The sequence below is a fragment of the Bufo gargarizans genome, chromosome 8, assembly GCF_014858855.1.
Source record: "Bufo gargarizans isolate SCDJY-AF-19 chromosome 8, ASM1485885v1, whole genome shotgun sequence".
Classification (NCBI taxonomy): Eukaryota; Metazoa; Chordata; class Amphibia; order Anura; family Bufonidae; genus Bufo; species Bufo gargarizans.
This window is the reverse complement of record NC_058087.1, coordinates 46,664,354-46,686,039: the sequence shown is the minus strand read 5'-3', so window position 1 is coordinate 46,686,039 and position 21,686 is coordinate 46,664,354. Positions and strand designations below refer to the sequence as shown.

General features: G+C 43.6%; 1 protein-coding gene across 1 annotated transcript in view; it reads right to left on the bottom strand.

Annotated features, from left to right (window-relative positions):
* Positions 1-6,523: 6,523 nt before the first annotated feature.
* Positions 6,524-21,686, bottom strand: part of ZNF804A (zinc finger protein 804A) — a 175,061-nt gene continuing 159,898 nt past the window's right edge. Inside the window, exon 4 of the mRNA XM_044304445.1 lies at positions 6,524-9,473. Coding sequence (XP_044160380.1) covers positions 6,563-9,473 — 2,911 coding nt within the window. The 3' untranslated portion in view covers positions 6,524-6,562. The remainder of the gene's footprint in view (positions 9,474-21,686) is intronic.

The following is a 21,686-nucleotide window of genomic DNA, read 5'->3' as shown; positions in this document are numbered from 1 at the left end:
TTGGCGAAGTAGCCAAATCAAACTTTTGAATAATTCGCTCATCACTAATTATCACAAAGAAAACCTATTTATTTATTTTTACCCAAATGTTCCATTTATTAGTAACTAAAACCACATGTTTAACAAATAGCGTTTCCTTTTATATCTAAAAGGGTATTGCCCTTTGGAAATGTGTACAAGTATGTAAGGTTCACACAATTCATAAATGAATACAAGCCTCTCAGATTTGCTATTAACAAAATACCTTCTGTATAACATGGTAGTTGTGACATTCCTTACATTCCAATCTCTTTTTTCCCTTGGGAATGAATGACAATGCTTCTCATTTTCATTCCAGGAGAGAGTTAAGTTATATCAGTAATTAGTACCCTGAGCTTCCTGAGCTGTTCCCATATATTTAGCCCTGACATCTGAGATTGTAAAATACTCCTATATTATTTCTATGATTAGTACTTGAAGGGGGGATGACATGATGAATAGTTTATACTACTGACTGTGCAAAAAAGATCCCTGCTTCTGTGCTTTGTGCTTGGTGGAAATCTTTCTTGATTGGTAACAAGTTTTTTCTTTATAAATCGGCGGCAGAAACACATTTATGTTTTTCTTTATAGAGCTGTGAAAGTTCGGTGCCTCCATAGGAATGTAAAATACACATGAACATCATAAATCAAAAAGTGTCTACTCTTTTTCTAATTTGCCTCATTTTCCAGTAACTACCTCCCCATTTAGGGCACGGCATTGGAGAAAACATCAATATTTCAGCTGTTTGTCAGAGCAGGATCTATTGTAAGCTTTGAAGTATTGGGTTTAATGCATACCTGTGTCTCAACAGGTTCACAAAGGCATAACAGGCACAGACAGGGGAGAGCGCGCAAGATTTAAGGGGCTTGACAGGTGAGAGGATTGGGAAGAAAGGAGGATTTCTTTCCTTCTTGGTTGCTGCAATGAGCTGCTTTTTATGTGGGACATCTCCATATAGGGCGGTAATGGCTGCCTGTGGTGGTCAGTAGGCTTGAACGACTCGAGCTTCTGATCATAGATCCGAAGTCGATTTGTTCAAACACTTTGTTTTCTCCGTACAGCAATTAATGTATTGTCTCCATGTAGGCAAGATTCGGTGAATGAATTCGATATCCATTTCTGCATCTTTAAAAACATTTAAAATTCGGAATACGAAGTCGGGTTTGGTACCGGCTAGTACCTCGTTACCAAACCCGACTTCGAATTCCAAATTTTAAATGTTTTTTAAATATGAAGAAATGATTACCGAAGTCATTTACCGAAGTCTCGCGCGACTTTAGCCGAAACGACAATTACCTCCAAGGAGGCAATACATTTTAATGCTGTACAGAGACAGGGACAACGAAGTGTTAGAACAAATCGACTTCAGATCTATGAACCGAAGCTCGATTCGCTCAACACTAGTGGTCAGCTTTGAATGTCATTGTAAGTAGGAATATAATAAACCCCTATTTAAAAAAAAACTGCAGAATTTATATTAAACAGACAGACAGAGATATGTCACCGCCAGACATCTGAGAAGCTCTGTCAGATGCCTTTCAGAACCTCCTCCTTGAGCTTCCTTTGTTTTGCTTTCAGTTCCTCATCTCGTTAGCCTCTCTCAGCTGTCATGTAGTTGTACTGATTGCATACCTTTAAATCCCTCCCCATAGTGCATCAGTTTGCGGTTTATATTACTTCCTGGAGTGTGTGTGCATGCTGATCCTACTTCCCATTCTTCTACAAGATAAGTGTTGTGCATTCATTTGTGTTTTTCTGTTTGCTGGATCCCAGGTGACCCTGACTCCCTCTGTATCTAGTGTAGGGAGCCGGTGGTCGTGTCCCCTCACTATTATAGGGTTTTCAGGTGTTATACAGTCGAGGTACGAGGATATGCGATCATCTACCATTGGGATTTTTGCATAGGCTGAGCAGTCAGGGAGAGTGCCAGGTCTGATGCAGGGGTCTCCCTTTTTGTTCCTTAGTTTTGGATCCAGTGAGTCGTATATTCATTTTGTGTTGTCTTGTTTCATGTACACCTTCCGTGACAATATATTAGACATACGGGAAAGAAAGTCAGTATATAAATTGCAAACATTCATTTTTTTTTTTTACTGCCGGGGTAAGGTCTCTTTCACGTGTCAGTCAACCACGGATGTGTGCGTACACCTATACATTGACACATGTATCCATAGACTTTAATGTAAGTGTTCACACATCAGTGGTTTTCCATGGGTCATGGGTGACACAACGGAACCATACTCTCCATTTTGTCTGTGATTATGGATCCTTCACCCACATTATAGTCTATGGGTCCCTGAAAACCACAGACATAACAGATGTCATCCGTGTTTGGTATGTAGTTTTCACGGACCAGTGGAAGGAGATGCTCTGGAAAATAATCTTCAGACTATCAGTGTCTAGGGAATACAGATGACACGCGGAGAGCAAAAAAAATAAACACATGAACTAAACACAGATTCTTCACAGGCACTTTCACGGATGAACCGCTGACCATCTTGTGGATGTCATCACGGATTAGTGAATGAGGCCTAAATAGAGATAACACAGTGAACTTGATTTTGACAAAGCAACATTTTTGTAAATGAATTGACAACCTCTAGTAAGCCATATGAATGTCCCAGAGGGGAATTCATAGCAAAAGTGAAGAGCCATCGAGCAAGAATGGCGATACTTCTCCGGCAATGTATGGCATGGACCACCTATCCATTTGTATGGGTGTCATAAAATACTACATGCAGCAAAATGGGGAATCTTCCTCTGGCAGAGTGGTTTCCATTAGCTAGACCTGTGGTGATCAGCTGACGTTTTAAAGACAATAATATTACAATTATTAATATTCCAAATCCATTCATTTATTTGGTGACATATTTGAATACTTAACACAGAGAATTGCAGGATGTCTTAGCAATAACTTTACAACTTTATAAGAACATTGTACAAAATGCAGTGCAATTTGAAAGCACAAAATAAGTGCACATTTTGTTAATAAATCAAAGGCATACAGTATTTATAAAATAATAACATTTCCTATAAACATTATTAAATATCACACGCTGATAGATACTTGAAATATAACCAGTATTGAGTTCAAAGCCTAAATTAATACAGATAAACATAACGAAAACGTAGGTAGACAGGAAACCAGGGAAAAAACGCTAAAATCACAGGTTTAGTTTTACAGCTCTGTTAGGCTTTTTTCACAGTAGTGCTAAAATCTTCCTGCAGAGGAACATCCTGTCGGGGTTCAGCACATCCGGCATAGCCAGAAACTATCTCTTCCTGCCGGAGCCCATTAACTATAAAGGGACTCGGCGAGGATCCAGGCTGTTTCCGACCTTAGTGCAGGGATTTTGCAAAAAAATGACTAAAACGCTGCTTGCCAGATCCCTGCCGGGTCCTATTATAGTCAATGGAGCCTGGCGGTGCTATGGCAGTTTCCCGCAATGACGAATGCAATGAAGTCTGGCAGACTGTTCTTCTGCCTGAACAGCCTGCCGAAACATTTTAGTGCTAGTGTGAAACTAGCCTTACCTTCAAATATCTTTGTAGCTATCAGTACATTTTTCAGGATTTGGAGTGAACTGTCTCACGTCAGAACGATTTCATTACTGACAGTAGTGCACAATGCAGTCAGGAAATGGATTTATACGAGAGCTGCTTCAATGTGATATTTTTTCAGTAATAAAAGAAGCCACAACCCCTATTGTTTAGTGAGGTGTAGAGAATGGTGTCACAATTCTAATGTGCGATACGGACCAGAATAGGACATGTTCTATTATTTGCGGAACAGACATATGTATACGGACAGCGGACATCTGCACAAATTGTCAATGTTTTTTCAGTCATGTCACAATTCCAGACAATGAAAGAACTCACTGTACATTATTTGTAAATTAAATGCAATTATAAAAGTATTAAGATCCAGGTACTGGTTTGAAAAATGTAGAATAGTAGAATAGTTTTCATGGCGCAACCTCTTTAAGCAAGCAAAGGTTACTTTCCTAAGTTATTTTTAATATAGGGTTAATGACTGAGTTTAAAGGGGTTGTTCCACAAAAAAATATTTGATATTTTTCAGTCCAACATCTGGATCTGAATACTTTTGTAGTTGCATGTAGTTAAAATATAGTATAGACACTGAGCTATTCAATCAAATGTATCTGTATAGTGCCACCTGCTGTTTGTTCTACTCCTTATTTCTCTGTTCACCTCAGTGACATTGCTGAGGTGGACGCACATGTTCAGTTCCATCCTTCAACTGCCACCAGCCTGATCTACTGTTAGAAGTAGTAACAGTTACAAGGAGAAAGCTGCAGCAGAAAGGATACACCCCCTGAGCTGCCAGCTTGAAATAAATAAGTGGGCAGATCTCTGGATCCATGTGAGGTACAGGGCTGGTTCTTATTTTTTTTACATGAGATAACTCCTTTAATTGTAAGCAATATTCTATTAAATGCTATATAAACAACAGGAAACAGGTCACATGTATGTGACATTATCACAGAGAGAAACTAAAATGCTACTAAAAGGCAAAATAATAAACTAGAACATTAGGTGAGACTTATTACATATGATTTAGTAAAAATGATTGTTCTATAACTAAGAATTGCCTTAAAGGGGTTGTCCGGGTTCAGAGCTGAACCCGGACATACCCATAATTTCACCCAGGCAGCCCCACTGATGTTAGCATTTCATGCTCCGATGCTCTCCCTTGCCCTGCGCTGGATCGCGCAGGTCAAGGGCTCTTTTATTTACCATAACACACTGCCGAGCGGAGGCTTCTGCCCAGCAATGTGTTCGGTGACGTCACCGGCTCTGATAGACAGGCTTTAGCGCTGCCCTAGCCGTTTTACAGGTTAGGGCAGCACTAAAGCCCGCCCATCAGTGCCGGTGACGTCACCGGGCTCACTGCTGGGCGGAAGCCTCCGCCTGGCAGCCCTATGGAGAGCCCGGTACGTCACCGGAACTCCAGAAAATGTCTTTGCCCTGCTCGATTTAGCGCAGGACAAAGGAGAGCATCGGAGCATGAACTGCTCCAATGCTCAAGTCAGAAGGGCTGCCTGGGTGAAAATGGGGATATGTTTAGCTCTGAACCTGGATAACCCCTTTAAAGACATGTGTACGTCCATTTGACCTCGATTTTCTAATATAGTGTAGTGTTGTACTCACAGTTTTGCTGGTTGCCAGTGGAAAAAGTTGAGAAACTTGTCAGCTTCATTAAGCCTTTTTAACTTATTCTCTTAACTGGATATACTATTACATCCTAATAGCCATGTTATAACTGCAGCAGGACTTAATAGTATGTCTACTGGATGACATGAGCTGTGCCTGTGCCATCAGCAGCGGGTACTAGCTGTTGTACACAGCCAAGATCCTCATGTAATGGTTAGGATCAGAGTTATCTCGATCCTGGATATTTAGGAGTTTAAAATATTTTATTTTTTGGAAGAAAATAGTAATATATATACACACCACACACACACAAAAAATAGCAGCACTAAATCCGCCCAAAAAATGACAAGTGTAGACACTATCCAAACCTTGATCAAAAGTCAACGTAACGAAAATAGCAGCATTCCAAAAATAGATGAAAAATAGAAGAATAGAGCTTTTCTAGGTGGGAACTCAAAGGTTGCTATGGAGACAGGTGAATAAAGTGCTGTGACCGTTTCTTTCATAAAATCTCTCTCTCTCTATATATATATATATATGTGTGTGTGTGTATATATATATAGATATATATATATATATGTATATGTATATATACAGGCGAAACTCGAAAAATTTGAATATCGTGCAAAAGTCCATTTATTTCAGTTATGCAAATTAAAAGGAATTGCATTAATGCAGCTTAAAATTAGAATTTTGTGAAAAGGTTCAATATTCTAGGCTCAAAGTGTCACACTCCAGTCAGCTAATTAGTCCATACCCCCTGAGCAAAGGGTACCTCAAAATTGTGACTTTGGGGTTTCATAAGCTGTAAGCCATAATCATCCAAATTATAACAAATAAAGTCTTGAAATATCTCGCTTTGCCTGTAATGAGTCTCATATGTTAGTTTCACCTTTTAAGTTGCATTACTGAAATAAATGAACTTTGCACGATATTCAAATTTTTGGAGTTTCACCTGTATATATAAATTATTTCTAATTGCAATGTGCATGACGTAAAAAAAAGAAAAATTATTGATAGAGTTGCATCTGAAAACAGCTGGGTGGCCATCAACATTTACAGAGTAAAAAAATGGAATTTTGAATTTTCTTTGTAATCGGTTTTGTATTTTCAGGTATAAGAGCTAAACCACACATTTCCATTAATACGATTGTATTATACTATTTAAAAAGAATCTAAGATGGACACTGTAAATAAGGACTTCTTTTAGATGCACATAGTGGGTTAAACGGATAGGCGCTAGCAGAGTTGTACACAGTTTTGTATCCAGTCCCCAACCGACAATAAAACTGGCTCTCCCTGTGTCTTTGATCTTGCAAACCTATCACCCATGATGCTTATGCTTTACCTAAAGACATAACATTTTTCAGAAAAGAGAATGTAGAGGAATGAGATTTGGCAAGTGGGAGTGGATCGGTGTAAAAACTGCTGCATGTGGAGGCTGTGGAAGAGGCACAGGGATGTGACAAAGCACAGTATTTGTAATAATGGGGATTTGTGGTGAAGAACCAAAGGCATCCCTAGTACACAAGTTGGGCTCCATTGTCATATGGTAGAATGGAGTTCTGGAAATACCTTCACTTTGTGGACACAGAAATTGCTGCTGAGGAGCTACAAGTTTGACACAGTCAACAGAGGCAGCTGGAAAGGGAGCGGTTAGGTGCTGAGGTAAGGCAGCTAAAGAAGAGGGACATAATGGTGTCTCTAATAGAACTGGATATACTGTGGTACAAGTTTGAATCGCTCCTGCTGGAAATATTAATTTAAACCTGGTGGGAAATGGTTGAGGCTGCAATGTTGGGCCATGCCTGGCACACTGATGATACTTAAGTTTCTTAGAGTATGTTCCTTGAAGATGAGTTTGTTGGTAAGGGATAGTGACATGTGACAATAGTTGTTCTGTCATATTTTTTTTAGCAGTCACACGTGTTTCATCCATGGGCATTCCTTGACTTTTTCTATTCTTTAGTTTATCTTGTCCATCGTTGTTCCTTACACCATTACAAGCTTTTATGGCCCAAGGAGCTGACTGTCCACCGTGACACTGTGGTAGGTCACTGCTGAACAAAAGTTGATCTCCATTTTGTTTATTGTGTTTTTTTACTGACGGTAATATATCTTTTTCAGCTTCCATACCAAGGTCTTTAATGGACGAGGAAAGGAGAGGTTTATTATTGTGTTTGAAAGCAAGCAAATTCTTACATAACTGATCCAGCTTGTTTTCTACAACTTTTTTTATTTTAACTATTTTCTTAAGAAACTCCTTTGCTCTGAGGGATTCTTTTGCTATTTTGTAGCAGTTTTGACGAACAAATGTCTTGGCTTTTTGGAAAGCCATGTTATTTTTGATTAGTTTACAGTTTTTGTTGCTGCTTGTGTTATTAGTCCTCTTGTTAAGACGTTCTGCACTTTTGAAATATATAGGTTTACACAAAATAGAAAGGTTTTTCTCTGGGAAGAAGGCAGGCTGGGAAGCTGAGATGGGTCTGCAGAGTCTGGGTCTTTTAAAAGACAATTCTATTTCATCTATGGCAGTTCTTCGGGTTCTTTTGAACGTATAACTATGGTTTAAGAAGTTTTCATGATTTCCATGATTAGACCTTATTTTGTTAGAGCTCCAGCTACAAAATGTGTTAGAATAAGCTAGATTTTGAGAGCAGTGATCAAGTTGCAAGATTTGTGATTGGTAGTTGAAAGAGCCTGTGTTCTTGCCAACTTCATTTTCTGTTTGATTGGCAAAACCTCTTTTCTGATCTACGTTCCAAACTTCACACTCATGTTTGATCTTTAGTGTTGGTCTTTTTAACAATTCTCTTTCTGTGTGATCACTCTCAGCACATGGCAATGGATGAGAAAATGTTATATTTTTTAATGAGCAAATTGAGTCTGTTGATCCGACATGTTGTTGGTTTAAATTTTTAAATCCACTCTGGATATCTTCATTTAGGTGACATTTTTGTCTATATCTTATTCTAGGTTCATGGACCTTACATTTTCGTCTTCTTTCTTTTCGACTTGTGTGAAGAAAGTTTCTACTGCTCTTTCTCTTTCTAAAGTCAAAATCATCATTCAGAAGATACTTTGAGATATTGTGCTTTTGATCTTCTTTAATGCTGCAAATTAAGCTATAACATTTCAGTTTACCTGAAGACTGTGACATATTGTGACATGTGTTTATTGTATTATTATTGTCTTCTGAGACAACTGTTTCACAATTTAGTTTGAGCATGGTATTTCGATCATTTTCTGAGAAAGCACTGTCTTGGCAAAAAGGTTTATGTTTTTGATTTATTGCTTTTGATGACCGAAAGTCGAAATGTAGTGGGTTGCAACTGTAGGAAAGTGATGGTTGTGTGCGGGTATACCTTATCATTTCAGAAGGCCATTGAAGAACTTTTGATCCATCTCTGTTTTGGACTGGATGAAAAGCGTTATTTAACCTCTTACTTGGCTCCTCAATTTTTTTAATTATTTTTCTGTGTTTGTTGACTGATAAATTTGACATGTCTGTGGCACTGTCATCAGTTTTATTGCTAGTTCTTGATTCTCTATTTTGTAATACAGGTTGGTCATCATGAATGTCACTGTTTGTTGTTTCTGGGCAAGGCATCTTCAATTTTAGGCATCCTATGGCCAGTTTATTGTAATCAGTTTTGTGGTCACCTAAATGTTGTTTTGAGTGAATAAGGGTATCTGAGTTCACATGTGCTTGGACCTCAAATTCTAAAGGCACTTCTAAATTACAAATATCTGAGGTTAAGAAACTAGTCAACTCTTCTTCAGGTAGTTGTTTCTGATCTGCATCTTGGGCAGTGTCTCCCCTCCTAGGCAAAGGTTTTTCAGAACTTGAGATAGATTTTCCTTCCTCATCATTTAGGCATGACACTGTATCTATTGGCACAGATGATTGAACACTGAAAGACCCTGGTAAAAATCTCCTTCTTTTCTTGAACCCATGACCACTTGAAATGTCTTCATTGATTTCATAGAAAACTGCAGCTGAAGCTTCAAGCTTAACTGGGGTCTTTTTTGGAAAAGAGAAAGAGAAGCTTATTTTATGTTCGCCATCTTTTTGAATCTTGTTATCATTTTGTGAACTCTCTGGACTTGGTAAAAGTATGGATGCTCTATTTGTGCTGTTATGATGATTTGCGATAGATGCAAGCTGTGGTGTTTCTCTTTCCGCAGTGTGGACAATAGTACTTTGAAGACTTCCATGAATATGATCGTGAACGGTCACTGTTGTTGATTTGAACATTGGCCCACTTCCTGGAGCACTTGGAACAAAAAAAAGAAAAAAGAAATGCGATATGTAAAATAGTATTCAATTAAGATCTATTATTTCAATGTAAATATATCTATTTTATATTAAAGCTAACTAAAACTGTCAAGGTGTGATCTGATGTAGATTTACGCTAATTGCCAGGCCACATTTCTACTTGATATTGTTTCAAGTAGCAAGTACAGGTACAGCCTGACAGTTAGCGGTAATCCACTTGCTGATCATCCAGCTGGACCACATCATGTTCTGGCACCCTAACATAAAGCATGTTCTTGCTCTGTGCCAACAGTATGATAAGATTAAAGCTGCAAGCATTAAAGATTTTCCTCTGATTTGGCAATGGGATTTAAGGATTAGGTACAAACAGATAGAAATTAAAAGGGTTTTCCAAGACGTTATAACCGATGACCTATCCTCTGAATAGGTGTCACGGTAAGTAGCGATAAGAGGAACACCAAGTAAACAAACAGCAACAGGTTAACAGACTAGGCCCCAAAGCTAGGGAGGAAGGAATGGTAACCTCCTAAAAATCCCTGAGCCTCTACCTGACTGCTGACAGTATGGTGATGGTGAATGAACTCATACGCTGCAACCTAAACCCTGCTGACACTGAAGCAAACCCTAACTTAGGGAGCGAAGAATAAGAAAGCCAGTACCTTCCACCGTTAAGGGACCAGCATCTCCCTGAGACCTAGAAGCAACACACGCACCAAGGGGAGAACAGGGGGACTTAGCTGAGATGAGCGGGAAGTAGATGATCCTCAAACAACCCGTATAGAATTCCAGAAGGAAAATTACCACAAAGTCATTAGTAAGAGGTGGACTTAAATAGAGCCTCTAAAACAGCTAACGAGCAGAACCTGTGGAGAGGGTGGGATCCTGCCGACAACAACAAACAGAAGGGAAACACAGAAAGACCTGTCAGATAGACTCACGTGTTGCAAGTCTATCCGATTTTCTCAGATCTCTCGCAGGGCAGGCAGTGACAATAGGTCATCAGTATCTAATCATCTGGGCCCCCCCAGATCAGCTGTTTGAGAAGGCACTGGAGCTCACAGGAGCGCCACGGCTTTCTCACAGCTTACCTGTCACGACCATGGTCATGGTCGTGACTCAGGATCCGCATGCAGTTGCCTGGGGTTTGGTTTTATTGTCAACCACATGGTGAGGGCTGCTGTTGGTTGCCTCACGTGTGGTTGCCGCAGGTAACATGGTTGTACTTGGCAGTATAGCAGCCTTAGCTGTTGCTGGGCAGCTTGCTGTCAAGTGCATGCAGTAACTCCTGGTTGGGTGTGTGTGTATGTTATGCACTTTGTATGTCTGGTGTGCACTAGGTGTTATGTTAGGTGTGCACTGTGACACTTCCCTTCACTGTGGCTGCCCGTGGCAACGTTTGGTATGGTGTACATGTGGTGGCAGTGTCTCGGCCTTCTGGCTGACTCCCAGGACATGGTTGCCACGCATGTCGTTGCCTGCGGTAACAGCTGCAGTGTGATGTTCATTTGGACACTTCCCCTTTAAGTGGTTTCACTTCCCTGGTTAGTGTTGGAAGGGTTAATTCCCTCTCCTGTGTGTGTCTGTGTGGGTGTGGCCACTTTGGGCTATAAAGCCTCTTTGGAGATCTGAAGCTGAGGGGTTCTTCAGCCATGCTTTGCTGGAGACATCCTCCTGGTAATTCCATCTGCCAGTGGGGGCCACCCTTGTGGTCATAAATTGTTATAAATTGTTATATATTGTTATACACGATGTTATGAGGATGTGTTTGTGTGTCATGTCTATTTATTGCAGCGTATGGTTTCCTGGCGTCCTGTGTGGTGTGTGTGCTCTGTCTATTGTGTTGTTGTGGACAGCAGCACTTATACTTGGGTCCCAGGCTCTGTGTCTGTGGCAGGTAGGTGTTAGTACTAGTGGCACTTACCTGCCATTGCCATATGACTGTTCCTGTTCCCCTTTCTTTATAGTTTGGCCGTCTTTAGACTCCTATTTCTCCATGTCCAGGAGGAACAGGTAGTCTACCCAGCTCCTAGCTTAGGGACCTGCGGAGGGTTAGTAGGGACCCGAGGTTCCAGAGCATGAGTCCTCCTACCTTCAAGGTCGGCTCATGTCACTAGGAGTTAGGGTCAGATTAGGGAAGCAATAGGAGGTGACCTGCTCCCTAATTCTGTCTTCCTGGCCGTGACATTACCAAGCACAGTGTCGACCATTATATAGAGGTTGTGCTTAGAATCGTGCTCAGCCCTATTCACTTCTATGGGCCTGAGCTGTGCCTAGGCTATGTGACCAAAGAACATGTCGTTACTGGTTTAGGGAAAGCTAAGAGAAGGCCAGATGATCAGCAGTGGTCCCGGGGGTCAGACTCCAACCAATTAGCTACTTAGGATTTATCCTGATGATAGGTCATCAGTTACAAAGTCTCGAAAAACCTCTTCAATTTTAAAGAAAATAGGAAGGATAATTTCTCTAACTTTTATCTGCAATTTTACGTTCAAAGGAAAAAAAATCTGAAATGACCAAAACCAGCCAGCTAATCTCATTAATGTTACAGCTCTGTACTAGCAAGGGTCAGAAATTTAAAAACAGATGTCTACAGGTGGATCTCCTTATATAATGATTCAGGTGTGAAATAACAAGATTTTTAACCCGGCTAATTGAAGTGTTGATAAGCCAGAATACCTCCACCATGATGCACACATTGTCTCATCATTACTGGGAAACTTGGCTATTAATGAGTCATCTGCTTGTCCTTCTGCTAGTGTCTCAAGTCCAGCAGGGGTCTGCTTGTCCTTTTTTGCTTCATCAAATAATCACGCAGAGAATTTGAAACAAGTCCATTCTGACCAGCAGGCAGGAAGCCATGGCCATTGCTATTTATTTAAACATTTCCAACAAATGTAGTTATATAAGAATATGTTTAAAAAACTACTTTAGCCTGCAAAATTTGCCTTGGAAAATAAGCTACTATGCAAGTAAATCTAGGTTCTGCAGCTGGTACAAGTACCATCTCCCTAGCTGATGGAATATGTTCACACATGCCCCATTCATCGTAGATTTTTTTTTATGTGGATTTTTCTTCCCGTACAAGGCACAACAAAAATATCTGAGATCATGATGTGGGTTTTTGATAAACCTAGCCTAAAACAGATCTACAAAAAAATGTGGGTTGACACATAAAGATTGGAGTTTAAAAGTTCTCTGCCAGGCCCTCTTTAGATTCTTTAAATCTGTTCTCTTTTATATCTTTTGAAGAAAAAAAAGGAAGATCTGATTGCAACATAAAGAAAAGTAGAAACATTCCCCATCATGTTTCCCTCTTCCTTAGGCCTCCTGCACACGACCGATGTTTGGGTCCGCACCCGAACCGCATTTTTTGCAACTCAGATTTAGACCCATTCACTTCAACGGGTCCGCTAAAGATGGAGGTTTTTTTCATTTTGCGTTTGCATTTTTCTCTCTCTGCCTTTCTGGGGCCATACCTTTTTTTTTTTTCGTTCACTTAGGCTTATGAGCGCCATTTAGACTTTTTTTCGTTTCACCATTTTCCATATGAGATAAATATTTGTATATTTTAATAGTATGGGCATTTTTGCACATGGCTATGCCAATGACATATTTTATTTTATTTTTCATTTTGGGGAAAACGGTTGATTTAAATGTTAATTTTTTTTATATATTTATTTATTTATTTTTTATACTTTTTTTTTTTTAGTTCCCATAGGGAACTATAACAAGTAATCTTTCATAGACTCTAACACATTAGCACTGTAGTCTATGGGGATTATGCTATGTTCCTATAGAGCCCTGCCACAGGCAGGGGCCCTATGGAAACTAATGTGCAGAAGATTCCTGTTATACAGGAGGACAGGAGCTGCCTCACACACACTACGGCTCCCCCAATCCCCACCGGCATCTGAAGGGTTAAAAGTCTCCGATTGGCATTACTGCTAGAGAAGAGCGAATCGAAGTTAATGAAGTGGAATTCTATCCGAATTTCAGGAAAAATTCGATTTGCACTAAATTCGAATTTCATCACGCTTCGTGGTAACAAATCACATTTTTCCTAATATGGCTGTTGCATGTGTTAGGACATGGAGAAAGGAACTCTGGGAACAAGGGATCACCCACAATGCCATGCATGCAGCCAATCAGCAGCGAGCTAGCCCTTTGATGTGACAGCCCTATAAATTGCCTCAGCCATCTTGGATTCTGCCATTTTCCAGTGTACTTAGTGCAGGGAGCACAGCAGGTGCTAGGGACAGTGGTAGAAAAGACTTTAAAACTTTTATTTTGCTGTATAGAAGTTCAGGAAAAGGATAGGGAGGAATCATTCCAAAGTATTGAAGCAGAACAGGGTTCAGTAGGGGAGTTTACAGACTGGGTAATAGGAACAATCCTATTACACCTTGCTGCACTGACTGGGGATCTAAATTGCCATTATACAGCTCTGTAATTCCAGCAAACCGTTCTTGTTATTGCGGTGAAAGTGCTGTTTGATACAGCTATTAACAGGTTTATTACAAGGAAATATTTCTACGTCTTATTTACCCTTGTGCGGTGCAGTTATATGTTCTAAAGCATTTTTTGGCTTTTATTGGTGGGAAAAAAGGGGCTTATTAGCTGTTGTGTAGTGAAGTGAGAAAAATACAGTCCTTTTTGACGTGTATTAGTGGCAAAAAAATATATATATTTGGCGTTCAGCAGTGCAGTTATATGCTCTAAAACCCTTTTTGGCGTTTATTAGTGGCACAAAATATATATTATTTGCTGTTCAGCGGTGCAGTTATATATTCTAAAGCCTTTTGTGGCATGTATAAGTGGAAAAAAGTAAGGGCCTATTTGCCATTCGGCATGTAGTTATATGTTCTAAAGCCTTCTTTGGCATGAATTAGTGGAAATAAAAGGGCTTATTAGAAAATTATAAAACACTTTTTTGGGGTGTTTTTTTTATTTCCTTTTTATTTATTTGATCTAACAGTATGTCAGACAGAGAAGTGCCAGACCCTTCACAGGGGAGTGGCAGAGGCCTAAATGTTTCTGGCCCAGGTACAGGTCGAAGCAGAGTAAGGGGGCGTGGCAGCAGGAGTCGCAGAGAGAGGCCTGAGCTCCCGGTGTCATCTAGCGGTCGTGTCTTGACCAGCAACCCAGCGGTTCTTGAATGGTTGACTTGGTCACTCACTTCGTCCCAAGTGACATCAGACACCCCCAGCCAAGAGTCGGTGGGTTCGTCAGACACAACCCTTAGTTGGCATGGCCTGTGAGCAGGCCCTGTGCCCTCACCTGTCCTCAACCTGCCTCTGTCGTTTTTTGTTCCCTCAGCCAGACAAGTGTTATAGGCTGTGGGCTCAGCTCCACTATACAGCGAGGACGAGCTACTAGAGGACAGTCAGCAGCTACTGGACAGCCAAGATGTGGAGACATCTTCCACATCCTTCGGTAGGCAGGCAAGTAGTGATGAGGAGAGTGATGTGGGAGCGGGTGTTGCGAGCTGTCAGGCTCTTGATCCAGAGACTGTTGAGGAGGACATCAGTTATGTACAGACAGCATTCAATGATGATGATGTAGCTGATCGCACTTTGGAGCTGGGTGAATTAGGGGCTTTATCATCATCGGGAGAAGGGGGTGGCAGCTTGCCCGTGAGGCAGCGGCGGAGCCAGCAAGTCGCTAGCGTGACCGGTATTCAGCAAGGTGGCAGTAGTGGGAGGTCGGGAGCCAAACGTGCCCGGGGTAGACGACCTGCTTCGCAGGAGCCTACCTGCCCGGAAAGTAGTGGTGCAGGGGTAACGGAAGCAGAGGCGGTAGCAGTCAGTCAGTGCGGAGTGTTGGGGGTAAAATCACCTACTAGGCGGTGTGGCAGTTTTTTGTTAAGCCGCCGGAGGAGGTGAACATGGCCCTTTGTAGAATCTGTGGGCAGAAGATGAAGCATGACCAGTGTGCCAATGTTGACACCACAATATACAGATGACTGGATCTCAGATTGGCGCAAAACAAAATCTTCTTCTTTATTGCATATTCTTTTTGCCAAATAAAAACAACGCGTTTCAGGGGTCTAGAGCCCCCTTCATCAGGTTAGAAAGGCTTAATAAACAAGAGAACATGTATAACAGGTATTTAAAAGCAAAAAACCCGCCAAAAGGAACTTCCCTTGGCGGTCCAGTGGGGGTGGTGCTGTCCCTGGGTGTTTCCTCATTAGCATATAATTACAAGTATATTAGCATCAGAAATAAATAATCACCCCTATCTATGTGGATGAGGATGCATAGTAATATTGATTATTTATTTATTTCTGATGCTAATATACTTTTAATTATATGCTAATGAGGAAACACCCAGTGACAGCACCACTCCCACTGGACCTTCTAGGGAAGTTCCTTTTGGTGGGTTTTTTGGTTTTAAATACCTGTCATACATGTTCTCTTGTTTATTAAGCCTTTTTAACCTGATGAAGGGGACTCTAGACCCCTGAAACCCATTGTTTTTACTTGGCAAAAAGAATATGCAATAAAGAAGAAGATTTTTTACTCTTCACACGAGTGTCATGAGGAGGTGTGTTTTGCGTGAATCTGAGATCTAGTCATCTGTATATTGCAAGTTCCTTTGGAGAAGGCTGGACCCCATCTCTTGAAGCTTCTGGATACAACGGCAGCATACCCTTTCATCGGACACATTTTATCTACATACGCACGGTAGAGTTGTGCCTATTTATAGCACAACTCTATAATGTGATCCTCCCCTTTTTACCTTTTTAATATGCTCCATTAATTTGGAACCTACTACCCTATGTTGCTCTTTCTGTTTTTGCTTTCCTATCAAAATTCACCCGATTATAGAAATGTTGACACCACGGCCCTGCGTCACTATATGCAGTGTCACCATAAAGTGTGCTGGGAGAACTGTGGCTCCGATGTGGTGGTCCAGCATGCCGCAGCAACCACTGCATCATCCAGTGGCACGCACCCGATTTCAGGCAGTCAAGGCTCCACCACCTCAGCCGAAGGAAGCTGTCTGTCCTTTCCATCATCTGATGCTCCTGCTCCTCCTCCTACCCCTTGTCATTCATTCTGTCAGCAATCAATCACAAAGCGATTGCCAAAAGACAACAGTATGCATGCACTCATCCAACGGCGCAGAAGCTGAATGTGCTCCTGGCCAAGTTGCTGGTGCTGAAGTCCCTCCCTTTCCAAATGGTGGACTCTGCACCTTTCAGAGAACTGATGGCTTGTGCCGAGCCGAGGTGGAGAGTCCCAAGCAGTCATTTCTTTGCCAAAAAAGCAGTACCAGCCCTGCACACATATGTAGAACAGAAGGTGGGCCAGTCCTTGAGCCTGTCGGTGTCTGCCAAAGTGCACGGCAGCGCCGACGTGTGGAGCTGTAACTACGGTCAGGGACAATACATGACTTTGACAGCCTACTGGGTGAATGTGGTTCCTGCACAGCTACACCAGCAACTTGGCCAGGTGACGCCGCTTCTGCCTTCACGTTCTCATGCTGTTAGTCCTGCGACAATGTCCGCCTCTGCCTCCTCATCCTCCACCATGTCCTCAGCTTCCACTACAGGGACAATTCACAGTGCCCCTCCAGCATACCATATGTGCAGAGCACGGTGGTGTCATGCTGTTCTGCACCTCGTTTGCCTGGGTGAACTGAGTCACACAGGGGAGGAACTGCTCCGTTTCCTGGCTTTCTCCAAGACAACTTAAAATTGGAACCATAGTGACCAACAATGGGAAGAAAATGGTGTCGGCGCTGCGTCAAGGAGGGCTGAGCCATTCGCCCTGCTTGGCACACGTGTTCAATCTGGTTGTAAAGCGGTTCCTGAAGTCTCCCACCCATTTGCAAGACATCCTAAAAATGGGCAGGAAACTTTGCATGCACTTTAGCCACTCGTACACCGCAAAGCACACCCTCCTTGAGTTGCAGCGGCAGAACGGCATCCCCCAACATAGGCTGATATGCGACGTTTCCACACGTTGGAATTCCATCCTCCATATTTTGGACCAACTATATGAACAGAGAAAGGCCATAAACGATTTCTTGATTATGCAAGCGGACAGAAGTACTCCCCTGTGTAACTTTGATGTCAGCCAGTGGCAGATCATGCGTGACACCTGCCGTTTGCTCAAGCCCTTTGAGGAGGCCACGGTATTTGCCAGTCGCCAGGACTACGGGATGAACAATGTCATTCAACTGCTTCATGTCCTGGAAAAGATGCTGGTAAATCTGGCTGGTCAGGGGACTGGAGACGTGACGCCTAGATCTCATGGCCACAGGGGGCTGAACTGGAGGAGGAGGACATTGGAACACAAACAATGTGTAGCGTAATGGGTGGTTTTTATACACAGGTGACAGGAGATCAGAAGCAGCCAGAGGAGCTACAGGGCGATGAGGAAAACAGAGGACCCAGACACACCATGGTAGTATGCAGTCGAGATGGAGGCAGGGAGTACCTCCAAGTCACTTGCACAAATGGCCCGATGCATGCTCACTTGCTTGAGTAGTCACAGCCGAATTGTCAGCATTCAGCAGAGGGATGACTTCTGGCTCTCCACCTTGTTGGACCCTCGCTACCGATCCAAAATGGGGGCCTTTTTTACACCCACTGAGAGGGAGGACAAACTGAACTACTATAGAGAAATCCTATGTAGTCAGTTGGCCACTGTCTATCTGCGCCATCGTCCATCCTCTCACAGGTCTGACTGGGGGGCCCTCTGCGCTCCCGTTCCTCTGCCATGGCTGCTGTGGCAGGATGGGTGGGTTGGAGCAGTTCCAGCTCCATCAGCAGCAACTTAAGTTTAGAGTCGCTGATGAGCAGCTTTCTTCACCTGCCTAGTGAAGAAACTACTCACCAGCAGCAGCTAGACCTGGAGGAGGACCTGAACCAGCAGGTGGTGGCATACGTGGACAGCACCCTGCCATCCCACATTGAAGATCCGCTGGACTACTGGGCAGCCAAACTGTATTTGTGGCCGCAACTCGCAGAGTTTGCTCTGGAAAAGCTGTCCTGCCTGGCCAGTAGTGTGGCATCAGAGCAGGTGTTTAGTGCAGCTAGGGCCATAGTTGCCCCAAGGAGAACTCGGCTGTCTACCCAAAATGTGGAGAGACTGACCTTTGTCAAGATGAATCAGGCGTGGATCAGCCAGGATTTCCACCCTTCAATGCCTAATGCATCAGACTAGATCATCCATGGTGCCACACCAACACTTTGACAAAAGACACCAGTTTCTTCTGGCTACCTGCCTCAGCCAGTGGCGTTGCGAGGGGGGTGCGGGGGGTGCGGGCCGCACCGGGTGACACCAGTCTGATGGGGTGTCACCCGCCGGCCGCCGGAGTTCTCCTTAACTAACTAACTTTAGGCAGGGCCGGCGCTTCCATAGAGGCAGGGGGGGGCTCTCTCCCTCCCCCTGTGCTGCTGCTGCCGCTGCCTCCGCCAGTGAGAAGAGGGATGGGAGGAGGAGGGGAGGGGCTGTGGCCACTGCGCCACCAATGAAGAAAACTGACCTGTAATACAAATACAGGAGGCGGGTGCCGGAATCAAATAGCCGGCACCCGCCCTCTATGACAGGGAGCGGCACCTGAGGGGTTAACTGCCACTGATCGCAGCCCCCTATCATAGAGGTCGGGTGCCGGCTATTTCATTCCGGCCCCCGCCTCCTGTATTTGTATTAACATTGAGTGCGCCCCCCCCCCCAGTATAATAAACATTTTGTGCACCCCCCCAGTATAATAAACATTGGTGGCGCAGTGGGAAGTGCCAATGAGGGTTAAAAAAATAAATAAAAAATGAACTCACCTCCTCCAGTTGATCGCATAGCTGCCGGTCTCCTGTTCTATCTTCAGGATCTGTGGTGACATCACTGAGCTAATCACATGGTCCATTACCATGGTGATGGATCATATGATGTACCATGTGATGACCACAGTGTTGTCACCACAGGTCCTTTCACAGGTCCTGAAGAAAGAACAGGAGACCGGCAGCTGCGCGATCAATTGGTGGAGGTGAGTTAATTTTTATTTATTTTTTTAACCCTCGTTGGCACTTCCCACTGCGCCACCAATGTTTATTATACTGGGAGGGGGCTGCACTCAATGTATATTATACTGGGGGGGGGGGCGCACTCAATGTATATTATACTGGGGGGGGGGCGCTCTCAAAGTATATTATACTGGGGGGGGCGCTCTCAATGTTTATTATACTGGGGGGGTGGCTGCACTCAATGTTTATTATACTGGGGGGGGCGCTCTCAATGTTTATTATACTGGGGGGGTGGCTGCACTCAATGTTTATTATACTGGGGGGGGCGCTCTCAATGTATATTATACTGGGGGGGTGGCCGCACTCAATGTTTATTATACTGGGGGGGGGCGCTCTCAATGTATATTATACTGGGGGGGGTGGCCGCACTCAATGTTTATTATACTGGGGGGGGGCTCTCTCAAAGTATATTATACTGGGGGGGGCGCCCTCAATGTTTATTATACTGGGGGGGTGGCTGCACTCAATGTTTATTATACTGGGGGGGGGGCGCTCTCAATGTATATTATACTGGGGGGGTGGCCGCACTCAATGTTTATTATACTGGGGGGGGGGGCGCTCTCAATGTATATTATACTGGGGGGGTGGCCGCACTCAATGTTTATTATACTGGGGGGGCGCTCTCAATGTATATTATACTGGGGGGGGCGCTCTCAATGTATATTATACTGGGGGGGCGCTCTCAATGTTTGATATACTGGGGGGGGCGCTCTCAATGTTTGATATACTGGGGGGGGCGCTCTCAATGTATATTATACTGGGGGGGTGGCCGCACTCAATGTTTATTATACTGTGGGGGGGGCGCTCTCAATGTATATTATACTGGGGGGGCGCTCTCAATGTTTGATATACTGGGGGGGGTGGCCGCACTCAATGTTTATTATACTGGGGGGGCGCTCTCAATGTATATTATACTGGGGGGGGCGCTCTCAATGTTTGATATACTGGGGGGGGGGCGCTCTCAATGTTTGATATACTGGGGGGGGCGCTCTCAATGTATATTATACTGGGGGGGTGGCCGCACTCAATGTTTATTATACTGTGGGGGGGGCGCTCTCAATGTATATTATACTGGGGGGGGGCGCTCTCAATGTTTGATATACTGGGGGGGGCGCTCTCAATGTATATTATACTGGGGGGGGGGCGCTCTCAATGTTTGATATACTGGGGGGGCACTCTCAATGTTTATTATACTGGGGGGGGCGCTCTCAATGTTTATTATACTGGGGGGGGCGCTCTCAATGTTTATTATACTGGGGGGGCGCTCTCAATGTTTATTATACTGGGGGGGCGCTCTCAATGTTTATTATACTGGGGGGGCGCTCTCAATGTTTATTATACTGGGGGGGGGTGCTCTCAATGTTTATTATACTGGGGGGGGGCGCTCTCAATGTATATTATACTGGGGGGGGTGGCCGCACTCAATGTATATTATACTGGGGGGGCCGCACTCAATGTATATTATACTGGGGGGGGGGTGGCCGCACTCAATGTTTATTATACTGGGGGGGGCGCTCTCAAAGTATATTATACTGGGGGGGGGGCGCTCTCAATGTTTATTATACTGGGGGGGTGGCTGCACTCAATGTTTATTATACTGGGGGGGGGGGGCGCTCTCAATGTATATTATACTGGGGGGGTGGCCGCACTCAATGTTTATTATACTGGGGGGGGGGGGGGCGCTCTCAATGTATATTATACTGGGGGGGTGGCCGCACTCAATGTTATTATACTGGGGGGGGCGCTCTCAATGTATATTATACTGGGGGGGGCGCTCTCAATGTTTGATATACTGGGGGGGGGGCGCTCTCAATGTTTGATATACTGGGGGGGGGCGCTCTCAATGTATATTATACTGGGGGGGTGGCCGCACTCAATGTTTATTATACTGTGGGGGGGGCGCTCTCAATGTATATTATACTGGGGGGGCGCTCTCAATGTTTGATATACTGGGGGGGTGGCCGCACTCAATGTTTATTATACTGGGGGGGCGCTCTCAATGTATATTATACTGGGGGGGGGGCGCTCTCAATGTTTGATATACTGGGGGGGGGGCGCTCTCAATGTTTGATATACTGGGGGGGGCGCTCTCAATGTTTATTATACTGGGGGGGGCGCTCTCAATGTTTATTATACTGGGGAGGGGCGCTCTCAATGTTTATTATACTGGGGGGCGCTCTC